General features: G+C 39.3%; 1 protein-coding gene across 1 annotated transcript; it reads right to left on the bottom strand.

Moving 5' to 3' along the window:
* Positions 1-733: 733 nt before the first annotated feature.
* zbtb20 (zinc finger and BTB domain containing 20) lies at positions 734-24326 on the bottom strand. The gene is made up of 4 exons (XM_040149708.1): positions 24118-24326; positions 8011-8155; positions 4876-6411; positions 734-1710 (listed from the first exon to the last, which is right to left on the bottom strand). The coding sequence occupies exons 3-4, from the start codon at positions 6389-6391 to the stop codon at positions 1175-1177; spliced, it is 2052 nt and encodes a 683-aa protein (XP_040005642.1). The 5' UTR covers positions 6392-6411; positions 8011-8155; positions 24118-24326; the 3' UTR covers positions 734-1174.
* Positions 24327-24951: the final 625 nt, after the last annotated feature.

A 24951-nucleotide genomic window follows, 5' to 3' on the forward strand; every position in this document is an offset into this window, starting at 1 on the left:
AAAGTGACAAATCCTTTTTTAATCTACATCCCATAACAGTCAGGTGCAAGTTGAGGAGCAGCAATTATGAAGGAGAGAGTTTAGTCGCATATTCCAGCCTGCCATAACTGTGAATGTAAAAGGCTAAAAAAAAAAAAACCATCAGCAAAAGAATCTTTCTTTTTTTCTTATGTTTTGAAATGGAAGAGGTCTACTAGCCTTAACAGTCTTTTAAGATATTAGTGGCAGTGTATGCAAATGAGTTAAACTCCAAACTTCAGAAAAAAAGAAACATATTTTTGCTCAAATACTGTCTCATCAACACACCTTAATTTAGTAAACCATCAAAATGCATGGACAACAATTACAAAACATGAGAAATATTTGTCCCTGTCACCATCGACAGTAAGTTACATTTCAGTAAAATGATTGAAATTGGTACCTTGACAACAGCTGCATTATAATCCCTTAATACCATAGGAATAAATAAAACCCAGTGTCAAATTAACTACTCTCCTTTTTTATTTTACATAAGAAGGCAATCTTGTGACCATCAGTATTCTTAGAGGGAATATGTAGCCCAACCCCAGATCATTTTTTGTTATTGTTGTCGTAAATTATACCACAGTAAGCTTGGACATCTATAGTTTCCAAACTGGTCAGTATGGGTTCACAACTGCCATGACTTATGTTTCATGGCAATGTACACACACACACACACACACACACACACACACAGACACACACACACACACACAAACGCACACACACACACACACACACACACACACACACACATGGACAGACAGACACATGCAAATACACAAACACTCAAACATAAATGCACATGTATATTCATTCGGACATATCTACACTAAGGGTGTGTTTGTGTGTATGTGTTTCTTTCGTAGGCCTTTCGGTAGTGTTCAACACATAAATCAGTATTTTAGGAAAGCATACATTTAGAGGCCTGTAGTTAGGATCCATCCAGTAGATCAATATCAAACTACTAAGCCTTAAGGCCACCATCTTTTTTTTCTTTTAGAATAACAGAAAAAAAATCTTTTTTTTTTTTTTGGGAAACTTAATGTGCCAGTGTCTATACTCATTACTCTTCATACCTCAAAATAAGAAAAGGAAAATCTAGTGCCATTTTATTTGTCATTCTTTTTGAAAGAAGTTTATCTATTTGTACTTATCCATCGGAGACATGCATTCGCATGTGGTCATTGAAGTGCTCCATTTGGTCGAACTTGGCAGGGCAGACGGAGCACACGTAGGTGGTCCCTTCTTGGCAGCTCGCTTCTGCAGCTACACCCACTCCTGTTCCAACCCCAGCCCCTATTCCAGCACCTCCACTCACTGGCATGGCGAGGGCCACCACTCCAGCTCCAGGCTCAGGGACAGCCATAGGCATGGGAATGGAGACCGGGCCCGGGGTACCTGTGCTCCCCGACAGCCCTGTGATGGCGCTGCCTGTGCTGTGCAGGGCCATGTGCCTCTCCAGCAGGGTCTTGTGTGAGAACTTCTTCTTGCAGATGTAGCACTCATAGGACTTCTCTCCACGGTGCAGCCGCATGTGGACATTGAGAGAGCTCTTCTGGGTGAAACGCTTGTTGCAGATGCTGCACTGGTACGCCCGCACCCCTGTGTGTGTCACCATGTGTTTGATTAAGTAATCCTTCAGGGAGAACGAGCGCCAGCAGATGCTGCACTGATGAGGCTTCTCACCTGGATATACATGCAAAACAAAAGCATTCAGGGGAAAAAAAGAACAGACAAATTTTGAAGATTAGTTTTAAAAATATGGAAGAAAAAGGTCTCTGTGGCCCACAGAAGCTCTTAACATTTATTTGCTATTTTTGGAAAATCACTTCTGAACATTTGAACCATAGAAATCTTGTAATGTAACTCTGTTGCCATACGTGCACATGTTGCACATGTAAATCCAACAGGCTTCTACAAGCACTATTACTGAATGGTCAAGCAATGCCCGAGTTTCAGAAAAATGTGTCATATTTGCATCATCCATGGGAAAACAAAAATCACTGTGTTGAATCCAAACCAGTCAGCATGCTGCTGTGTGTAAATCAACCTTAAGAAGGCACGTGTCTCTCTTTTATTCATGACAAAAGATATGTGCGCATCAGCGGCAGAGAATCAAATCAAGGCAAATTTTGATGTTAAACATTCCTGGAATAAGGCCACTGGACTTTTAGCACTACACAAACAATGTGGCAGGTTCAACTGATGTCTACTTGTGCGGAAACATTAGATGCCTGAAGCCAGCAGTGTTACTTTTCAGTTGAGGAACATACCTCAGGCTAGAATTATTTAAACCTGAATTAACTTTGTTATTATACTGGTGCCACCAGGTGTTGTATGCTACAGCAGTGTTGGAAAGGCTTTCTTTGAAAGTAGCTCTTATACAGTTATGGCAACATGTAGACATTACAAAACTGTAACACAGAGACATTTTGTGAAAGTTCTAAATTACTATAATGACTTAACAGACACAGATAGTTGGAGCTACATGGAAAAATCTGAAAAACACACAATATTGTTTATTCCCATGTGATCAGGAACCAAATAATGTATGCATCTATTTGGTATGTTTGTCGGAACTTAAAGATGTAAACTCATTTTACATAATTGTCTCTACTGACATTATGGGCCGTAAAATATTAACATATTAATAATTATGTAAAACTAACAAGTAGAGGAAGAGACTGATAACACTGCAAAATGGGCAAGTTGTATCTTGCAAGTTAATGAAGTCCTGTGTATCTACTGTTTGCTGCTACACTGAGTGAATTAATGTGTAGCTACCTGCTTCGATTTAATGAAGCCAATAATTTATACTTTCACTTCAGCTATGTTTTTTTTTTGTTTGTTTGTTTTTGCTTGACCTGGGTCAGAGGTCAAAGGTCAGGATCAGTTACAGATCAGCAGCATGGAACTAGCTCATATGTAACAGGTATATTTACTGTCTCTCTTCTTCAGGGCAGCATATTTGCAATACAGTGACTCGCACGGTTATAAAGCTGTCTGCCCTGTCTCTGACTGATTACTGCCAATGACACATTACCTCCGCTGCACCTGTGTGTCGTGCAATAGTACAAGTGTGTCCTTCGTCTTTTAGCTTTTTTGGGTGTGTATTGTAATTAATAGGGCTGCAACTAATGATTATTTTCATTATCGATTAATCTGCTGATTATTTTCTTGATTACTTGATGATTCACTTCGTCTATAAAACATCAGAAAATATCCCTTTGTCAGGTCAACAGTCCAAAACCCAAAGATATTCAGTTTACTATCATGTTTGACAAAGCAAAGCATCAAATTCCCACATTTGAGGAGCTGGACGCAGAAATTGTTTGGCATTTTTGCTTAGAAAATGACTAAAATGATGACTCAATTATCAAAATAGCTGCCGATTAATTTTCTGTTGATTGAATAATCGACTAATTGATCGTTGCAGCTCTATAATGTACAAATCCATATTTTTAGGCATTTTCATTCATTTATAATGACTGTTGAGGTTGGAGATTTTTTCCCACCCTCATCTTGCAACTAGGTGCCTTGTTAATTTTACATTTACCTTTTTTTTTTTTAACTCAAATAAAAATAATGTATGTTGTAGATATATTAGATGTATGGTAATCGCGTCGGGATAGTACCACAATATTATGTTAAATCATACTGATATCCTTTTTAATTTATATATTTTTTGCAAGATTCAGTAAAGGTAATCAATCACTGACTGCCATGGGACGCTCAGATATAGTCCATGGGATTGATCGATCGATGACTTTACTTCTCAATATGCCATCACTCTACTCCACACAATTGTGTGAGTAAAACAGGAAATTTGGTTTTAAATAGCTTTAATGTAAGAGGTGGTTCTGGCCAAGCAATAGATTCTAATGAATAATAATGGCTATTTGAGTAGGCAATTTTAATGAGATCATCTAATTATATGATATGTAATTCTTTCTTTCTGTGATGATAATTTCTGTCATCATCAGTTTATGATTGATAAGGCTGTCAGTGCAGGATGAAACAGTGCACAGCTTAATGATGTGCTGCACACGCAATCTACTCGCATCGTAAGTCAAATGATAGATACTAGTCAGTTGTGACCTAAAGAATGCAGATTTTCCAGTACAAAAACAGAGCTAGCCCACTATACAATATATGTTCTATGTACTAATTTTCATTAATAACACTAATTTGCACTGGAGGGAAAGAATAAAGACGGGCACTAATCGAAGTTAACTGTAACTTTGGAAATTTACTGCCAAAGAAATTTAACAAAGAGATAGCAAAATTAGTTCTCCGTTATCTAAACCTTAACTTTTTTGTTAAGTTTCTTGAGTTTCTGTTAAACTTTGTTTCCCTATCGATTCCTTTAACCACAGAGGGCAGGGCTATGGCAAACACTATTCAAAGGCAAACAGACTTCGACATAAGACTGGGACTTGGACCTCAATGTGTGTACTTAGTTTTGTCACTTTCTCAGTGTTAACAAACCATAACCTCAAACCTGTCATTGCAATACTAGCATTTATGAAAGTGAATACTCCTTTTTTCGAATATTGTTTTTGTATCATGATTAAGAAACATTACCTCTTAAACATGTTATATGAGTATTCACATCAGACCTTTTTAAAGTTAAAATTCATACCATTAGAATTATATAATCATGATTAAAATAATTCATTTGATATTAGAGCCTGTTAACCTCTAACCAAAAATATTTCTATAGTACTTCTGTTACTAGAAGTACAGCTAGTACCTATATTAACAATGGATAATGCAATCATTTAACTAAGCTTGCTTTAAAAAAAAACAAAAAAAAACATTCTTTACAACATATAAGACATTTGGACTTACCAGTATGGACAAACATGTGTTTGACGTAGTTCTGTTTTGCAGTAAAGGTTTTACTGCAGAGAGTGCATTCATAGGGCTTCTTTTCCCCCTGACCAATTCCCCCTGCAGCCTGTTGCTGCTGAGCTGGCGTTTGTGGTACTGACATGGGGTTCGGGAATGATGGCATTGCAGGGGGCGGCACTGCCACAAACTGCGGTTGCTGCTGGCCAGGAAGGTAAAGGAAAGGCTTGTTGTCTCTAGCCGGCTGTGTAGGAAAGAGTGTGGGCAGGAAGGTGCTTCCAGCAGTGCCCATCACTTGGGAATTGCTGGTCACGGTGAGCGGCATCCTCAGATTGCTGGTGTGTGATTCTGCCTGGCGCATGTAGTGCTGGGCACTTGGCAGGGACTGGGACATGACTGAGTTTGGCAGGGGCTGCATCATGCTACTGTCACTAGTAATGTGGGATGTGTCCCCGTCCTCTGTCTCTTGCACTTGCTCTGGGGACGAGTCATTGACCTCTATCTGCACTGGAGCTCCTTCACCGTGCTGCCCTTCCCCGCTCCCCTCTCGGCTATAGCCCATCAGGTACGGCTGCTGCTCCATAGCATCTGGCTCAGTACTGATGGAGGAGCTCACCCCTGAGTCAAAACTTTCAACCTTGGATTCACTCTCTACACCCTCAGTATGGTCAGTATCATCATGGCAGTCCCCCAAATTATCGTAGCAGCTGTACTCATCTTCGGCCTCCTGCTTTATGTGCATCCCTCCTGTTTGTATGCGTACCGGTCGGGGTTGTTTGCGGCAGTGAGTGGACTCTGCTGTGGAGATGAAGCGATCGACCTGCTGAGATCTCTCCTGAATGCGATTTATCCAGGGCGGATCTTGAGACTGCTGGTCCTTCTGAGTGCTGAGAGTCGAATCATAATTTGTCGCAAGAGGGTTAATATAAAGGGGGCGTTCGCGGGTGCCGTTCTGCAGAGAGAGGCCAGGGTAGGTGTACAGTGATGTGTATGCACGATCTATGCTTTGCTGTGATGTTGCTTGCATATAGCCTGACTCTGCGTCACTGCTGGGCCCAGAGGTGCCGGACTCTGGAGTGCCACGGGGTGTTTCCTGACCAGAGTCTCCTGGTATAACAGGGAACCCCCCCGGCCCAGCCAGGCCCACATTCTGGGACACGATGCGGGTACACTCATCAATGACGGTCTTGATCTGTAGGATGCTGGCAGCAGTAAGGATTTGCAGGGCCTCTGATTGAGATACCCGCAGAATCCCACTGTACATAAAGTCAATCAGCTTTTGGATGGATTGCACTGAGACCACAGAAGGGATCTCAATGTCGCTGTAGCCCAAGAGCAGCTTGTCCTGAAAGAAGGGGCTTCCAGCAGCCAGCACGCATCGGTGAGCTCGCAGCATACTTCCATGGATCCGAACAGTCACGTCACAGAAGTGCCCACGGTTGCGCTGCTCATTGAGGGTCTCAAGTACAGAATTGCTGAAGTTGTGGAGATTGATGTTATGAATGCGCTCGGTCATCCCCTTGCAACTGATGTCACCTGCAAGCAGGGAGTAACACACTTGACTTAAAAACCCGACACACATAATCGCTACATTATTGAACTGGCTTCAACACACAAGTATGCCCAAAATGAAGATTTTTTTTCACATTTTAAAACCATATATTTCCATTAGAAGTTTTCAGTATTATTGACGTATGAGGAGTGATAAACCTGTGTAATTCAATAATTAAATATACACTTTGTAATAGAATGGTTGTAAGCAAATATATCATAAAAGAGAAGCTTTGTTGCATGCAAGGAAAATGCCGTTTTTCTGAACCATTTTTACATGCTATATCATAGAAAACACAATTACCATTAGTACAATTAATTCAAATATACGATTAGTACTATGGATGCTTATTGTGAACAGAACATATGAGTCTTCACTGGGGGATTCCTAATATGATAATACAGATGTGGTAATTCTAAGTCTCAAAATACTAAAACGAGGATCAAATAATTTCAACATCTGAGCTAAATTTGTCTCTTCATTCGTGGTTTAAAAATTCCATATTGCCATGGTGAAAGACAATTAAGATGGTTCCCATTTAATTACTACAAGTTTCTCTCATAGTGTGTATTTCTGAAATTCCTCCAACCACCATTAGGTGGTGCACTGGGCTTAATGGACAACAGGCCTCTTTTGTTAGCCATGTGTTCACTGTGATGGCGCTTCCTAACTATCCGAGGAATACACTAGATGTGACCTGGCTGATCAGTGTGCAAGATAACTTAAGATGCTTTTCTTCCCAGTTAGATGTCAAAAGAAATGAAAATCTAAATCTAAATGAGATAAGCAGTTAGTATAGGAATTATGCAAATTGTGGGTTTTCGTAATTGCTGTAAAATTAATTTCTTTTGCATACAAACATGCTTGAGAATATTTTAAGTAAAGCCTTTGACCTTATTTGAGTTATTATTGAACACAGCACTTTTCTTTAAACCAAGGAAACTGTCCTCATTTTTATCTTGGAAGCTGTACACACACTCAAGCACACACACACACACACACACACACACACACACACACACACACACACACACACACACACACACACACACACACAATATATATATACACATACATATATATATTTCATTCTTGTCACTGTCTTGTCACAGTTTTATATATACATATATGTATGTATATATAGATATAAATATATCTATATATATAAAGATATAGATATATAGATAGATAGATAGATAGATAGATAGTTAATTAATTAACACTATGTCTGTCAATGAATAATGAATGTATTTTTGAAAATACATTGGTGACGAATTGTCAGAATCAGCACATTCTTAATTACTGTATATATAGAAAAAAAATTGATTAGGTGGAAAAATGCTTTATAATTTACAATGAAGTTATAAATTGAATAGAAATAAATTTAACAGTGGTACTAATAATAAAACCATATTTGACAGTAACATATTTGTTAATCCAAATGAAATACAATTTAGGTAAAATGTCCTGCAGAAAAAGACTGATAGTGTTAGCACAAAGTATTAATGCTTATTTCAAGCTAAGTTATTTCTAACTGAAACGTAAAGGGAAAAAAATAAAAACGGAAACGGTCCAGTACTCACAGTCAGATGACGTTTTGTTATGAAGAAGCTTGTGTGGCTGGTGATGAAGTGCGGGTCAAGCTTCAGTTTGCTGGTGGAGATGGCTGATCAGAGGCCGGGTGCTAGGCAAGGCTGTCAGTCCTCTCTGTCCAAATCATGTGTTTTTCTACCACAGTGTTTGGAGGGGGAGAGAAAAGACAAAGACAAATCTTAATGCCACATACTGCCTTGTCGATATTGCCACTCCCTTAATGAACCAGGAGCCACAGTAACACGAATATCTGCCACCGACGCGCTGCAACAGATGTGTGAAGAGTTTTCAAAGCAAGACGAGTGGACGTTCCTGTGTGCACATGAGCACCAATTACGAATCAAGGTTGAAAATAACATTGTGTTGGAGCCACTTCTTTTCTCAGCAGTTATCTGAGCTGCTGGGCAACAAAACCACACCCTTCGAAAGAAAAACGAACCCAATTCCTGAGAAATTTACGCAGATTAAATGTTTTAGAAAAGGTCGCAGAGACACTCAGGACAAAATGTGTGAAAATGTGCGTGTATGTGTATTTGTGTGGATGCATATGTGTTCGTTTTCATTTTCAAATCCACAAATGAAACAAGACAATGTCCGAAACAGACACACTGTAGAGCGGACACGCGTAGTTGAAAAAATAGAAAAAGAAATATTAAACACACAAGGCATTCATTTAAAAACACAAGAAAGGCATTCAACAACATTAAGCATGTGATGAGCTGGTTTCTTGAAGCTAAAAAAGCCTTACACAATTGCTCTTATACTGTACACACAAAGCAGTATATAAAAGTTTGACCTCAAAACTTGGAAACAAAATTATGTAAAATTGACCACATTAAAGTCACACAGTCATGGTATCATTTAAGGTCAGGCAGACTGAAAAAAATGAACTGAACCCATGCAAAATGCCCTTTAAAACAATTTCTCACATATTAGTCCCACACTGATCATAGTGCCTTCAAATATTTCAACCGATAAAGCTTTAAAAGTATATGGAAATTAGTCTGCATGTTGGGATGTGAATACTTATCATTAACAGGAGTTTGGATCATAATTACAAATGAGACTGTTGGAAATAGAGAAAAACATGTTTAGTAGCTGTCATGAACAACAAGACGTGCTCTGTGAAATGCCAGTAACTACAGTGCGTTTCTGAATGAACAGAACGGGGCAAGAATTTGACCAGACCTGCACGGTATTGTTGACACACATTATTCTTTCACACATCTCAAGTACTTTCAAAGAACATGCACAAAGAACAAAACTGAGGTAAAAATCTACAGATGAAAATTATGTGATTTTAAACAAGTTACCTCTACATTTTTTCCACAGACTCTGCTAGAGAAAGGATCATCTGTTGTGCCAAGGTAACAGACACAAAATTAAGCCATAAATGAGCCTACACAATAGCCTGATAAGATTATGATTATATCTATAGTTTAGTACAGAAAAGCAGAATAACCTGGAGACAACCAGAGTTGAGAGGCAACACTAATAAACTCAAATAGCTGTGTTCACAGACTACATTGTGTCTGCAGGCCTCAGTTTGAGAAGTACTGCGGACAGTGAGACATGTGCTTTGTTTGCTTAAAATGTTCTTGTCAACTACCAAATAAGTATAATGATTACATTTAGACAAGTAATAGCGTCTTTAGCAGCATGGGGGGGGGGGGTCACTCGGCACTGAGACGGATCATTCTTTGGCACTAAAACGCACACACAGACACACATACACACACACAAACACACACACACACACACACACACACACACACACACCCACACACTCACCCACACACTCACAAACACACACACACATGCACACACTTTTTTGTTCTTGCATCTTGTTCAGGACAGATAATGTATTTTACACTGAAATCCTTAACCCCAAAATCTAAAATTTAACTTTAACCATTTTATATAAAACTTAACTCTAACAGTAATCTACAATCGCCAAAAATAAACCCTTCCCACTATTACTAAAGACCTCAAAATAAGCCCGAGTCCCAAAAATGAGCCTTGTTCTAATACCTAACTTAAAAACTAGATCTAACCCAAACCATAAACCTCCTGTAGGTGTAACCCTTGCCTTAACCTAGCCACTGTCACTCCAATATTTCACAATTGACTTAGTCAAAGTGAAAACCACCAAAAGTATTGTACTACACATACATGTGTGCCAAAACGTTTGAATACATTATAGTGACAAATATTTGACCCTCTTTCTTTGCTTGCAGTGGTTAATTTGAGATGTAACTGTATTCTGATGCCATTGGCCTTTTTCAAGGCTACTCATAACAATGCAAACATATATGTTCCCTCTCTGGCTTCCCCTTGCCCATCCAGACATGTAAATCCACCTGCCTAAGGGGTAAAGTGAGGTGAATGCTGGTAACAAAGGAGCGGGCCAAGGGAAGCAGGCTTCAGTTGCCCAGACTGCCACTCACAACAGTGATTCCATTTTAGCCGTGACACAGTGGGTGAGCAGCAGCCAGCGCCTACCTGCAGTGAATTCTAATCAGCCCAGGGGTCTGTCTCCCTCCCTCCCTCCTGTACCCTGCCTTGGACTAAAGGGGCTGATGATCCTTCAAAATTAATTAGATCCTTGTAGGAGGCAGCCATTTTCTTTCACTTCCTAATGCTCCAGCGAAAAAACAAATTTTTAAATTACACCAAATTCGGGGCGTGTATTTTCCCCCCTCATATTGATCTGTTTCTCAGTGTGTCTCTACCTGTTTCCTGTTTCATCACGTTGAACCTCTCTCGCCGTCTTTCCTTCCATCTGTCTGTCTCTTCGTCTGTGCCCCCTCCTCTTCCTCCCTCCCTATGAACCTTCCCCAAAACCCTCCGCCCCTCTCAGGCTGCCTCCATGCTCCCAGCTCTGTGTCTGCCTCTGTGGAGTTTGCTGTCAATAAATCCCCAGAGGTCAGTTTGTCTGCTGGAAATCAGACACAATGCTTCAGACCGCCAATGCAATGCATGCTCTGCTGCTGCCGCCACAACAAAGACTGAGGAGGGGTGGAGGGTGTGGGAGTGGGAAGGGGTGTGTGTGTGTGTGGGGGGGGCACAAAAAATATTAAGACAGAGAGACTAGATTTGCAACTTCACCAGCCAGACTCCAGGTTAATCAGTTGCCTGTATAAGGTGACCAGCTCATGAAATGCACTGCATCGCATTAGACATTAGTATTAACTGGGGGGGGGGGATGGGGGATGGGGTTGAGAACAGACATAAGAGACATGCTTCTGAAAGGAGCAGTATCAGCCATGTGAATAATATACATCTTGAATATGCAAATAATGCTTACAGCACACAGTACAAGCATATATTCAAGGCCCTTGGTACATTTAAATCTGGAGACAAAAGGGCCACGGGGAATTGTGAAAAGCTCATGTCCATGCATGTGCATACCGCATTTTGATGAATCTGGTGCAGATTTGCACTTATCAAGAGTGTTTTGTGTTACATCTAATTAATAGTAATATGTGTTTGAGTTTGTTTGAAACCTCTGCTGCTAAATGATCACTGTCCAACATTGTAATTATTAATTTCAATCATCCATTTAGCCCAAGTGCATTAGCATATAAACTACCAGAAATCATGCTTTAATAGTGTGGTTTGGATATGTGATCTAATGTAATTGAGTACACAATGTAAATGTGTAGCGATCACACTGGGAAATTTTAAGTAATAATCAAGAGATTAAGTGTTTTGAGAGTGATAATTGAAGGTGTGTTCGATAGGGACACACGACGTTCATTTCACTCCTCTGACAAAACAATATACAGCTACAACTCACTGTAATCAATCAAACTTTTCTGAAAAACATAAATAAATTAATTAAACATCCGCTAATGCGATTGTGTCTTGGTTCCCTTTGATCTGCACAATTAAAAAACATTCTTTTAGGTAGCTGAATATTCATCTCCGGCCAACAATGGCTGAGTTGCCTGATTGAGTCTGAGTTATTTAGAGTGCTGTGTCTCTTATTACAGTCAAGTGTTAGTCCATAATGTTGTGAAGCGATTAAGTGGTAAGGTAAATAATGCACCCAAATCAGACACACCTCAGGAGAAGCAGCAGAAAACACCTCTCGGTCTCAAGATTTAATTGATTTGCCTTTATAGCTGTCACTGAAAATCATCAACAAGCACATGTAGGCTGTTGACAAGTTATGCCAAGATTTTCACACTTTTTTTCCCTTTGACTTCATTTTCTCCCTTGACTGAAATTGTATGGTGCAACATCACATCACCAATGAAATATTTCTGAAATGTGTCTTAATGTCTGATGATACTTGTAGGATGTTTGAATTACATTTGAGCCAAGTGTTATCCAAACAATTACCAGATGAAATGTCTTCCTGAGCTTTGAACTGACTCATCACCTACAGCACAGACATAGGACCAGTGATTCTTCTTTCACAACTACAGTTTCGATTTCAAGCTCACCACCGGGAACAGTTTTAAAATATTCAACCACTATCAAATAGCATTTCAGAATTCAATTAATTCACAACAACTCTATTGTTTTCCTGTTGCGAATGCTCTCTTACTTGGCCAAAGCATCGTGAAGTAATACACAGATACCAATGCAATGTTATGGCCACTGCTCAACTGAGATTGCTTGAATAACTGTATTATGTTCATGCATTTCTGTGCATCATGCCTTAACTGGAACTGTTAACTCTTCCGTCCTCTAATTTTAATGTAATTGTTCAGGTTTAGTTCCACTGCCACTTAAATTTCTCAAATAGCACAGCAGATTAATGTGTTAAGACATTCAGTGCCACAGAAAGCCATTCAAACGTGACAGGATGTGCAGTTTTCAAACAAGTTCCTAAAGCAAACAAATAAAAACATACCTTACAATACCAGTACTTAAGTACAGGACAGTTGAAGTATTTTTGACAGGACAGCTTGTTCAAGTTTTTCAAGATTTTCTGTCAGAAACACACCCACCACCACCCGTTATCCATAGCAGAGCCATTGCTCATTTACAGATGGCATTTTAACCGACTTCTCATATTCTTTTTTCAGGTTAAGTCCACACAAACATTCATGAATTAGTGCTATCAGTAAATGCTGCATGCTGTATTTTCCCAAGTTTCCTAAAAGAGCATACAGGGAAAAAACAGACAGCCACTGTTGGCTTATGACCATTAAAATTATAAAGACAGTATCTCACTTTTATGATGGAAAGGATGCTTTCAAGAATATCTCAGATTTGGCAAATAGCTGTGCTTTTGTTAATGAGCATTTGACCAAAAAGAACCATCTGACTACTCATATGATAGTCTCCAAAACACCTCTAACCCCCGAAGCAGATAATGCTAAACTCAAGAGTTATCATTTAGGCACAAGTGTCCACAGCAACTGCCTCTCTACAGCTACTACACATGTTGAGGACATTCTGCCTCTCCAAAAAAGACCTGACAGGCCATTAAGAGATCTTCATGAACCTACACAGATGCTCGTATAGGACTTCCCTGTCTGTCCCTAGTGTGTCATTATAAAGAGCGCTTTCTTGTTTCTATTTGTCAAGAAATACCTAACATACACTTTGTATGTCTGTGTTTGTTTGTCCCTGTGCCTGGATGGTATATACGTAAAAAGGATCTCAACAAGTGGACTGTGTAGTATAGAGGGGCTGTAGCACCTTTATATCTCTGAAAGAAAACCAAGTGTCTCCTGACTTCCGGTTCTTGAGAGATAAAACAGAACAAAGATGCTTTGTTCTGAATTATGAGAAGATAGTATGGGACCTCAGCTAGCAGGCATGCAGTTCTTACACTGTAGAGAACAGCAAAGCATCTAGATACAGTATGTTAGGGTAAGTGTATACAATGTTTGTCACTAGAGAGACCAGATAGAATGAAGACACATTCTCACACATAAAGTATTTACAGGGAGTTTGGGAAAGAGAAAAAAAGGTGCTCATACAAGTCTTGTACATGGCTGACTTTCATATACAGCACTAAGAGGGTTATAGTAAAGGTGCTCTCATATACACACACACACACACACACGTGGTCAGCAGCAAAGTGTCTTAAAAAAGTGAACTACACACGAGGACATGATATTCACTCTCTCTCTCTTCCTCTCTTTACATATATATGTGTACACACACATATATACACACACACACATATATATACATATATATTTATATCCATATATGTATATAGCCACTACATTACATACAGTAATTGATCGGTGTTCTTCATTTCAGCATTTGTGAATGCGATTGTGAGCAGCCTCAGAAGTATTGTACCATGTGTTTCACCAGCAGCTGCACGAGGGTGCATGAGCCAGTGTCGAGGTGGTCCAGCACAGAGCTGAACTTTCACAAATGCACAAGGGTGCTTTAGGCAGTTCAGGACAACCCTGCACTTTTTTGTTAGCTGGTCTGTGCTTCAAGTGTCAGCAATCTAGCCTCTCTCCCAGAACCTGGCAGGCTCAATGCTTGCCTTTTAAAAGGGTTTGCCAGTCTACAAAAATGACATGCTGCAAAATTTGCTAACAGGCTACATGTTAACAATATAGAGGCAAAGGAAATGGTGAAAATGGACTTTGCAAAAAGGTTTTATGATGCAATATACAGTATTTCTTCAGCCAGTAGCTACGGCTACAACAATACACATTCCATTAGGCTGAGATAAAACTGAGTCATTATTCAGGTAAAGTAATGATATCTTCAACATATTGTGTGTCTTCAGACACAGACTTTGCTCATTATGTGAACAAGATATTAAATCCAGATGACTTAATAAAAATATTCTGTGCTTATTTTCAACCTTATAGATGTTAGCACTTTTTAGTGTATTTATAGTTTGGCAATATGTTCTGTAGTAAATATAGATTATATATGTATCATCAGCACATTGACATACGATCCATCTAAAAGTGTAATGCTGACACACTGAAACACAGTCGACCACATGAGTGCCCTATACACACTTTTACCAAGTGCTGGCAACTCTGGTCCACGGGTCTGAGCAACATTAGTTAGATATAATGACTTAAACATACCACAGTACTAAACTCAAACAGTCTGAAATTAGCACAGAGGTAAGGTTTTCTGTTAATCCAATAGGGAGGGGGTGCAAACTAACAGTAGGAAACCTTATCCATACAATACTGTGTTGCAAGACGTACTTATTAAGCAAGCCAACTACAGAATTTCACAAGAAATTAAAGATTTCCCCCATTTTAGTATTGTGTCAACGACATTCTGGTTAAGACAAACTCAAAAAGAAGAGGAGATGTCATCTAGAAATTTAAGGTGACAGCAATATATAGGGTTGCACACTGAACGTGCAGATAAGTCCAATGAAAACAGTGTTTCAATCAGCACAATAGGGTCAGTAATCTATAGAAAGTATCAGCTAACATAGGGCATTTATAACATAGTCATTTTGCAAAACTACTAACTATAGCCAAAGAATACTATAACACACACACTGTTAGTGAATCCATCTTTGGAGAAAACTGTACATTTTCTACTTGATCCGTTCCAGCCCTAAAAACTGATGAAAAGAAGTGAACACAGATAAAGTTACAATAATTTATGTAAACTACAAATTATAACACATAACACATGCTTATGAGCTTCATATGAGCCAAACAACATTTATCAATACTATAATAATAATCAGAGCTTTCATTTTGTGCATGTGTAATACTTGTATCAGAAACTGTAAAATGGTGTGTCAAAATTTTAACCAATATTTTCCAAATGACATTCTGTGATAAACGCCTTTTTTTTTTTTTTTTAATTTCAGGCTGTGCTTTGTGCTTCGTTGTGTAAAGTTCTGTTGTAAATTAGTTTTGCAGGCATGTTTTCTTGCGTGCACAACCTCTTTTTATTTCCCACCAAGCTCAGGAATTCCTGCAGGGAAAAACTATGCTGAGTGTGTGCGTTGTTGTTGTTATACTAGTTCTATAGCATATTATAAGTTGTGTAAACATAGCCAAATATTATCACTAATCATCTATTATACCTTTATCTGGTGCAAGGCATGAATTGTGCTTTTTAGGTGATGCTTCTCAGGCTGTGTATTTGTCATTGAAGCTACTGCTAGTTCTTTTTTGTAGTGAATTTCTACTTATTGGTAGGTCGGCTGTTTAAAGTTCTCTATGTATGATTTTTGTGGAGGGATTAATTTCTGGTCTTTTCATTACCCTTTGGGTTTGTTGTTTTCCACTGTGCACAAAAAAAACATTGGTATCTCTCCTGCAAGTCAATGATATTTTACACAGCACAAATTGATTAAAACGCATTTATGCGATGGTGAGATGAATGTTTTTCCACTGGACAATCGGTACAATTTATGTTAAGTACTTTTACGTTTGCTATTTTACTGTTTCTACTGAGGAAAACTAGTCTAGCAGTACAAAGGTGTGTGTAATAAAAGCAAAGCCCAGGTGGTTTGTAATGTGTTTCCATTACCTTGCCTGGCTAACGTTTTTTGCAATGCAATGTGTCACTACCAGCAATACAAGCTATTTGACTTTTCACCATCACTACACTTCTTATTACGATGATAAATGTTGGTGTGGTTTAGGCAAAAAGCAGAGTCACTACAGAGTCACCTCACAGCCTAAAGCGGAGCGATAACATGGCCACCCATCTGCTCCTTTTATGACAATCATGTGGCCTTTTGGCCTAGCTAATGCACACGAATTGTTGGTCAGTGCAGTCTGTTTGAATGTAGCAGAATTATTATCTCTGATGGTGACAATCTATAGCTCATAAGCCCTGGAGTGTAATCTAAGCTCATCAGCTGTTTCGGGTAATATTACTATATAAATCATGCCACATGGCCGTGAGTATTTTCAGCAGGTCCTATCATAAATGTGTTGCTTCTAAGTCATTTCTAGTGTCATGGTTAGACCAAGAGGTGCAGGAAGGTTTACACTTTATTTTGATTTGGATTTTTCACTCATCTTTATGCCTAAGCGGGGTTTTATGTTAAGTAAATGTAATAGTATACCTTCAATGACTAGCTCCTGAAAGTGTGTTTCTCTGTTTTTGGTTGTGTTAGCCTAGTGACCTGCTCAGGTGTTGCCCTGCCTTCCTCTAAAGGTATGTTGGGATACGCTGGACTGAGCCTGAAGATATTAATGAATGAATGAATGAATTAATTAATTAATTAATGAATGCTGGAACACCAGCCAGCAGCAGAGCCTACTGCTCTCAAAGACCAAGAAATATATTCATATCAGTTCACTTATTCACGGAAGCAATCAAAGAAAAATAAGCTTATTGTTAATTTACATGACAGCTACCACATGGTCTTTTATTCTCAATAAAGTGAAAAACACTATGCCACCGATGCCACAACTGACAGCTATTAGATCAGTGTACTAACCACGAGACATCTCATGGAGCCTGACACATGGACTGCATCTGTGTTTAAAATGTAATGCAGCGATTATAAACGAGAGCTGGGGCTAACAGAAAGATCACTTTTTTTTTTCTTTGTCAATCATAAATGTCACACCTATTGTGAAACAAGCCCAGGAACTTTGATAAAATTGGAAATTTGTTTCGCCATTTGTTTGTTGTTGAACAGGTTACGCATGGTTTTCCTTTGTCAAGTGTGCCAGCAGTCGTAAACCAACATTAACAGTCTAAGAAGGTAAAACATTCATTTCATAGTTGTTAAGGCAATAATCGCTTAGCCAAATTTATAATGGTTTCCAGCTTCTTGAAGGAATCTATTTTGAAATCTGTCCATATTAGGGTCAATTTCAGGGCAAATAACAATGTAGACAGTATCAGAGCAGATATTCCTTCAATTTTCATCATAAAAAAGAAAAAAGAAAAACTCGAAAAGAAAATTCTTTGTAAAAGAATTTCTTTCAAAAGACATTTTTTTTCTTAAATTCCTGCAGTTGTATTTCAAAAACTAATGACTTACTCAATAAAAAAGAAGAACAAATACAGTTTTAGATTCTGTGGAAATACTTTAAGGTTACAACAATCTTCATTTTGTGATAAAAACCGCAACACAAATACTATTGTGTACCCATTTCACAGTGCACACCGATGTACCTTGAATGAGACTGTGCATGATCTTAACATTTTGGCTGCTGTGAGTGCTGTTTACTGGCATGAGGCTTAAGAAGTCTTCCTGAAGCCAAGATAAGAGCAGAGAGTTCACAGCACTTATTCTCTGCAAAAACATTTTAAAAGTTACTCTTTTACTTCTTTATTTTCTTAAACTCTCTTTAGATACAGTACTTTCCCCCTTCAACTAAGCAGTGATCTCACCATGACTTGTAGAAAACCATATGGGTAGCAGGGTGAACTGAGGACACACATGCACCTTGGCAAACATACAACTTCGCTATTAGAATCCAGGATACATTTTTCACATCAGTTGAATGCCTGGGCCTGCGTGTGTGTTTAAAGAGAGAGAATACAAATTAGCTTTAAATGCTTGTTTCTGTCATGCAAAAAAAGAGAGCGTTTACCTAAGATTCAAACATACGTTATTGTAATTAGTTGCAGTTTTAATTAAGACTTTTACTTGCCAAAATCTAAAAACTTTTGCACTTGTTGTAAAACGACTTCTGGTCAAGTTGTTACCGGATATTTGGAACCAGCCCAGCAAATATAAAGAAGTATGAATCAAGAGTCTGTTAGCAATTTTAGCAAAGGTAATGGAAACACATGGTCACACCCACAACTGGACTGTGTCTGTACTGTATGTACGGTATATTTATCAAACAACAACAGATTTAAATAGATATTAAAAAAAAAACAACTTACCAGTGAAAACAATAGATTTTACTTTGAATGACAAAACACGTCTTGAGAAAAATAAAGCTATTTAAAATTTTATAATAATGATACTGTACAAGAGTCAATTGATTCTGTTACCAAATTTATGTGTAAATATTAAAATAGGGCATAACATGCTACTCCTGGGGCAAGTGTGTGTTTAACTGTTTGATGTGGGTTTTTCCTTCTATATCTATATATCTATTTTGGAAATATTAATCAGTCAATCCGCTGTATTTGCCATCAAGCTATTTCGGGAAATAAGGATATGAACTATGCTTCATAAGACTTTATTAAGTTTTATAACCAAACAAAAGCTTCCTGACAACAGCATGGCACATTCGCAAATACTTATTCGGGATCAATGTGTACTTTCATTACACATTCCTGTGATACTTGCAGGGAGGGGAGATTCCAAAACAAAAGTCCTTTGAAAACTGAAAAACATGCCTTAAAGTTTTTTGTTTGTCAGTTTTCTACATCCTGCAAGCTCTGAAAGGCATTGGGTTTTCAGTGAAAGTCAGCTTCACGACCAGTCTTTTAGATTCTAACTGCCAATTTACTAAAAGGGGAAGTATTTTTTTAAAAATCCTGCTCCATGAATTGACAAATTGAGCAAGTCTACAGCTGTCATGAAAGTCTTCTTTAAGCATGATGACTGCGTAATATATTACTGACTGGTTGGAAAAAAAAATATATTTTTTTTATCCAGATAAAATTGTTACCTTATAAATAAACAAGATACATTTTTTCTTCCCTTTAACAAAGCATATTATTTTCGATCCTCGCCCTTTTGCTGGAACGAAATCACCATAACTCATCGTAACAGCGTTTGTGCTGCATAATATGGCTAAAGGGGAAATTCTCTTCTTATTTACAAAAGCAGCCTGTACAGATTCTCCATAGGTTTTGTAATTGTGTTTTCAGTATTCTCGAGAATAAAAAAAAAAATAATATAATGTGAAGGGAAGCATGTTATGTGTGAAAAAGGTGCTTTGTGGGTAGAAGGATCCATGCCAGTTAGCCAGGAGGCAGCTAGCCTGCCAACAATTTCTAGTTTTAAAAAAAATCTGTGTATGCTAGCAATCCACCAGTAGTCACCAATTTGATGATATTTTACTATGATCAATATATATGAAGTATAACATGTTAAATATAAAATTATTTGAGACTTCTCTGAAGATTTAGAGGTATCTGAGTCTTTTTTAAGGTTGCCATGGTAACTGGGGACTCAAATGCAGTATTAAAACTGCAATTGCTGTAATACAGCAGTCTTTGCGATAAACATCAGGTGAGAAACTTTATGCGTTCTTCCTAAACAAAACCAAATCTTTAATTTTAAAGTCTATTAAAGGCTTAAAGGCTATTCTCTAGCTAAATGTAAGACTTAACATTAACTTTAAGATGTGCACCTGAAAAAACTCTCAGTTGGCAATTGCATCAAAGATTAGTTTTGCACCACGAGGGAATAGTCTTCTAACAAGTATTATATATAGGAACAAAAAAGGCGGAAGGATAAACACTGTCTGAGACAAAAAGGCCAAGCAGTTAACAAGCACTGTGACATTCTGGATGCAATCCACAAAGTGGCTCATTATATCGATGGATCTCTACTGCATTCCCAAAATGGCTGCCAAATATGTTCAACTGGGGTAGACAAAGTGCCAGGATGGACTCAAGTGCATATTTTTAAAAGTCTTTTGTCATACTAGGGTAAAATATTCTATGAGGAATTATAAATATCAATATTAATTTTACTTCATCTGTAAAGGTTCACCGGTGCTGCAGCAAGAATTTATATTAATTTTATTATTATTTTGCCAGTGCATGCTTAAATTTGCAACCAAATTTACACTTTCCAACTTTAAATTATATATTACAATAAAATTAAATTTTATTTTAAAAAAATACATACTATTACTAAAATAAACAGCCCTGCATGATTCAGTAGACTGAGGCGAATTATTACACGCTCTCTCCCGTACTTTCCACAATACTTTCCAATAAACCACCAAAGCCTAAAAATCTTTACAAAAGAGTTGTAATGAAACAACATCATGAACATGCATTTATAACCACGCCATCTTTACCAGGCTGTTACCAGGATTTCCTAGTAACAGCCTGGTGAAGATGGCTGGATGGTGTGGGAATAACAACCAGAAATGTGGCATTGCGGAGGCTTCAGAGAGCGGTCTCTATCTTGTGTATTTGGGCAGCAGTGCTTTTACTGTGCTTAAAAATTGTTTGGAATACTGACCTGCCATCTGTGTGCATGTACAGTACAAGATTATTGTTTTTTTTTTTTTTAATGTCTCATCCAAAGAGGCAATCATTACATTTGTGCGGAATGGTATCCTCACACATTTTGACTTGAGTAAACCCAAATAATCAGGTGGGAGAAATGTGCGAAAGATTGACTAAATCAGCTCAAAAAACATTTAAAAATTGAATGCTATGGACACTTCATGTCAGTTTTTTGGTCGATAATAAATTGCTGGATGCGAAGAAAGGATGACAAACTACAGAGGACGAGTGAAAGATGGTGAAGCCAAAAGAAAATTGGGATTGATTGTTGGGTGTGGATTAACTAAATACTTCTCTCCCCTTGCCTTCATCTGAGTGGGTCTACAGTTTATCTGCTGGGTCTCCTTCATATAATAATGAGTTTCCTTGGTCTGCAGACATGCTCTTAAATATTCATTAGTCATGGGTGGGTTTTAGCTGTGACACAGAAAGCGGGCAAATGGCAATGGCTCAAACAGTCTGAATATTAATGAACATGTGGAATATATACATACAAATACTCATTATTGACTTTACTGAGATTACACTGGGCACCTGATACTCTGCCTACAAACACTCCCAAGGCTCATAATGGCTGTTGCTCTTTCAGCAGCTACTGTACATCTCTGTGCTGATGAAAAGAGAGTTTTTGACATCAAGCTGTGGTGAGAGCTCACTCACACACAAGACAAGTACCCTCCAATTCATCAAACAATAAAACAAATGTCTAAAAATACAGGTGTTAAGTTTGTGTGGAGTTTCTTTTCAGATGAAGGGGATTCAATCCAGTATAGACTTTTGTGACAATATGTTTTTTTACTTTACTCACCCACATGCAGCCTGTCAATCCATATGCTGCAATTCACAGGACAGATTTATATTTATGTCCAGTTGAAATCTTACATCAAAGTGAAATGTTGTATTTCTGCACGCTCAGCTCTGGGCTCTCCAAGTGTGTCCATTCAGAAAACAAATGTTCCAGTGCAGCCATCAATTACATAACCAAGCCTATAGCATTGCAGCCCGTGTACGTTGGGGAAACATATTCTTAATGAAGTGATCACAACAAAAGTGAAAAGGAATGAACACACAATTATGTGGAAAAAAATCCTACGCACACGCGCGCACACACAGACACACACACACACACAGGTGCATATCCTCAAACCGTGTCTGCGCTGGAAGGAGCTGGACGCAGCGCTGCGCTCTCATGCAGCCTCCCCCGTGTCAAACCCGGGTCCGGCTTTCCCGTTCGGGGCTACTTGCGCCTTCTCACGGAAACAACTTCAGTGACCACACCAGAACCGACCTCTTGCATGACTAATGTGTTGACGCAAAGCCTTATACCTGCGCACAACTTCTGGGTTATAGGCGAGACTGTGCCTGTTAATCAGACACAGAACGTGTTGTAGCTATTGTAGAAACTATCCGTGGCGCTTTTAATAGATACTGCATTACTCTCTTTATCTGACAATGCCAAGCGCTTTGGGACAACATCTGTTTGCCACACGCACTCACGCACGCTCTCTCTGTCCTTTTCCCAGTCACGCACACACGCACACACACACACGTACACGCGCACGGATAGATGGAGCCTTAAATAATAAGATTTACATGTTGCTCCGACTAAACCCCCCATGGCCCTTTCAAGTCAATTTTGGAGAGTAACGGCTCCATTTATTTTTATTTTTCGTTTTCGGCAACGAGCATACACTCATATTTGAACTTTATTCAGTAGATGAAGTACCTCTAGGGTATATCGCGATCCAATAAGCAATGGCAAAGGAATCACGAGTTGCCCATGAATATTTTGCAACAAAATGTCTCAAAAGGCACGCAGGAAGCGTCTAATGCAACTTTAATTACACCAGAACATGGCCCCATATCTAGGCCACCCTTTGCCAAAACATCCTCGCGTCATAAACATTTCCACTTACTGTACGCTATGAACAAAAAAAAAAAAAAGCGGATTTGCGACAGTTGAAGTGATCATTCATTTTTGGAGAAACATGGCACCAAAATCCAGACCAGAGTGCCACTGAATCTAGCTAGTTCTGATTTATCCCCGAAACTGAACCTGCAGGAGGTATTGTTTTACCTTCAGACACAACATTAGCCAGCCGTCCTCCGGCTGCTGAACACGTCTTAATGTAGCCCCATCTCGCAAATGCCATGTCGTATTGATATTAATTCATTAAAAAAAAAAAAAAAAAAAAAAAAAAAAAAAATGTAGGCTAGACATCTGTCTGAGTAGAAGTGCTGTGTGAGCCGCTGCTATTTCAGACACCGGGACAATCTCCCCGGCAAGTTCAACAAAGCGAAATGTATCGAAATAGATGGTGGGAGTAGGTTACGGTGGTTAACTGCGATAAGGAAACGCGTTTGCTCAGATTCAAATAACTGACCCAAAAGCCAAATGCGCACGTCGGCTGCCACAGTTGTTCCGGGCTCCTAGTGTGTAAAATGTGAGCGAGGCAGCCTGCGAGGATCGCCGAGCCTCTCGCTGATTGAGAGACACAGACCCGTGAACACACTTGGACCGGAGGACCGTTCTCAAGTGTCCCCCTGCCCGGCTCACGGACAAATCCGAAAGTAAAGGGCTGAAGGTAAAAGGGGGCATGTTGAGAATAATGGCAGATGGGAAACTTGCGTCATGCCAGGGCAGCGCGTTTTTGTAGTCGAATATAAATGGACAACAAAACCCCCCGGCTGCCAAAAGTGAGCCCCCCTGACATGAGGGGCTCGCTTCATTCCATTTCGCACACTGGCGTCACATTTATTTGAGTGTCCGATATCCTCTAAAGAATGAAGTTTCCGATTATGTAGAGCCGAATATTTGCTCGGCAAAGCTAGCAACAACTACATGGAAGTCAGTGCTATTTCGTGCATTTCACCTTTAAGTCAGCGAGCACGTTTTAATCTCTCACAGCGCACGGGAAATTCCTCTGATTTCTCCCTTTTAATAATAGCGTTATAGATAGTGCAAAGACCCATCCCTTTTCCTACTTTTCTGGATTTCTTACCTGCACTTCGAAGCACGTTCAAAAAGTGGCGACAGCGTTTCCACGGCTCCTCTTGTTTTACCCCGACGAAGCGCGTATAGTTTTTTTTTTTTAATATGTTCCTTTACTTTGTTTCATTTCTCACTTCCATCTTCTTTTCATCTCATCAATAAACACACGCTGCAGCCTACCTTCATAGAGCAGCTCGGTTCAAGTGTGCCCTCCCATTTTTTAACTATACATCGAGTACTTTGAGGGGTGGTGGTGGTGGGGGGTGGGGGTGTGGGGGGGGGGGGTGAACGCAGGCACGCCTTTTCACTTAAAGCTGCTATTGGGAGAACAGTGCGCTGTCTTGGGTTGGATCAGAAATCCGTCAACATTACCGTGCCCCAATGGCAGGGAGCACAGTAGGACGGATAAAAGCCCTGCTCCATTATGGCTCTCTGGAAGTGGTGGGAGTTATAGTAATAGTAGTTGTAGTAGTAGTGTTCCTCCTACTCGAGGTGTTTAAGTTTTCTGCTGCCCGAGCAGCAAAACAGCGAATTTATAAATGGAAGTCGTGGTGTGCAGCGAGACCTGTGAAGCACGGGGCTTAAAACGGGTTCGCTGGGATGTTGCACCCCAGCGAGGGCATTCACTCCAGCCATAAACCCCCCCCCCCTTTTCTTTTAGTTTAATTTCTGTATTTTTCTCCTCGCAGGCTCCAGCGCCTACTGTTCCAAATATCAGTGTGAATGAACTCTGAAATCTCTCCCCGGTCTGGATCAGAAGGACGAGGGAATTGTCAGTTATGTGTCCATCACGCGTCTGAACTTTGCATTGGACGCCGCCTCTGCCAGTACGGTGAGCCAGCTG

Source organism: Xiphias gladius, chromosome 17 (genome assembly GCF_016859285.1).
Source record: "Xiphias gladius isolate SHS-SW01 ecotype Sanya breed wild chromosome 17, ASM1685928v1, whole genome shotgun sequence".
NCBI classification, from domain to species: Eukaryota; Metazoa; Chordata; class Actinopteri; order Istiophoriformes; family Xiphiidae; genus Xiphias; species Xiphias gladius.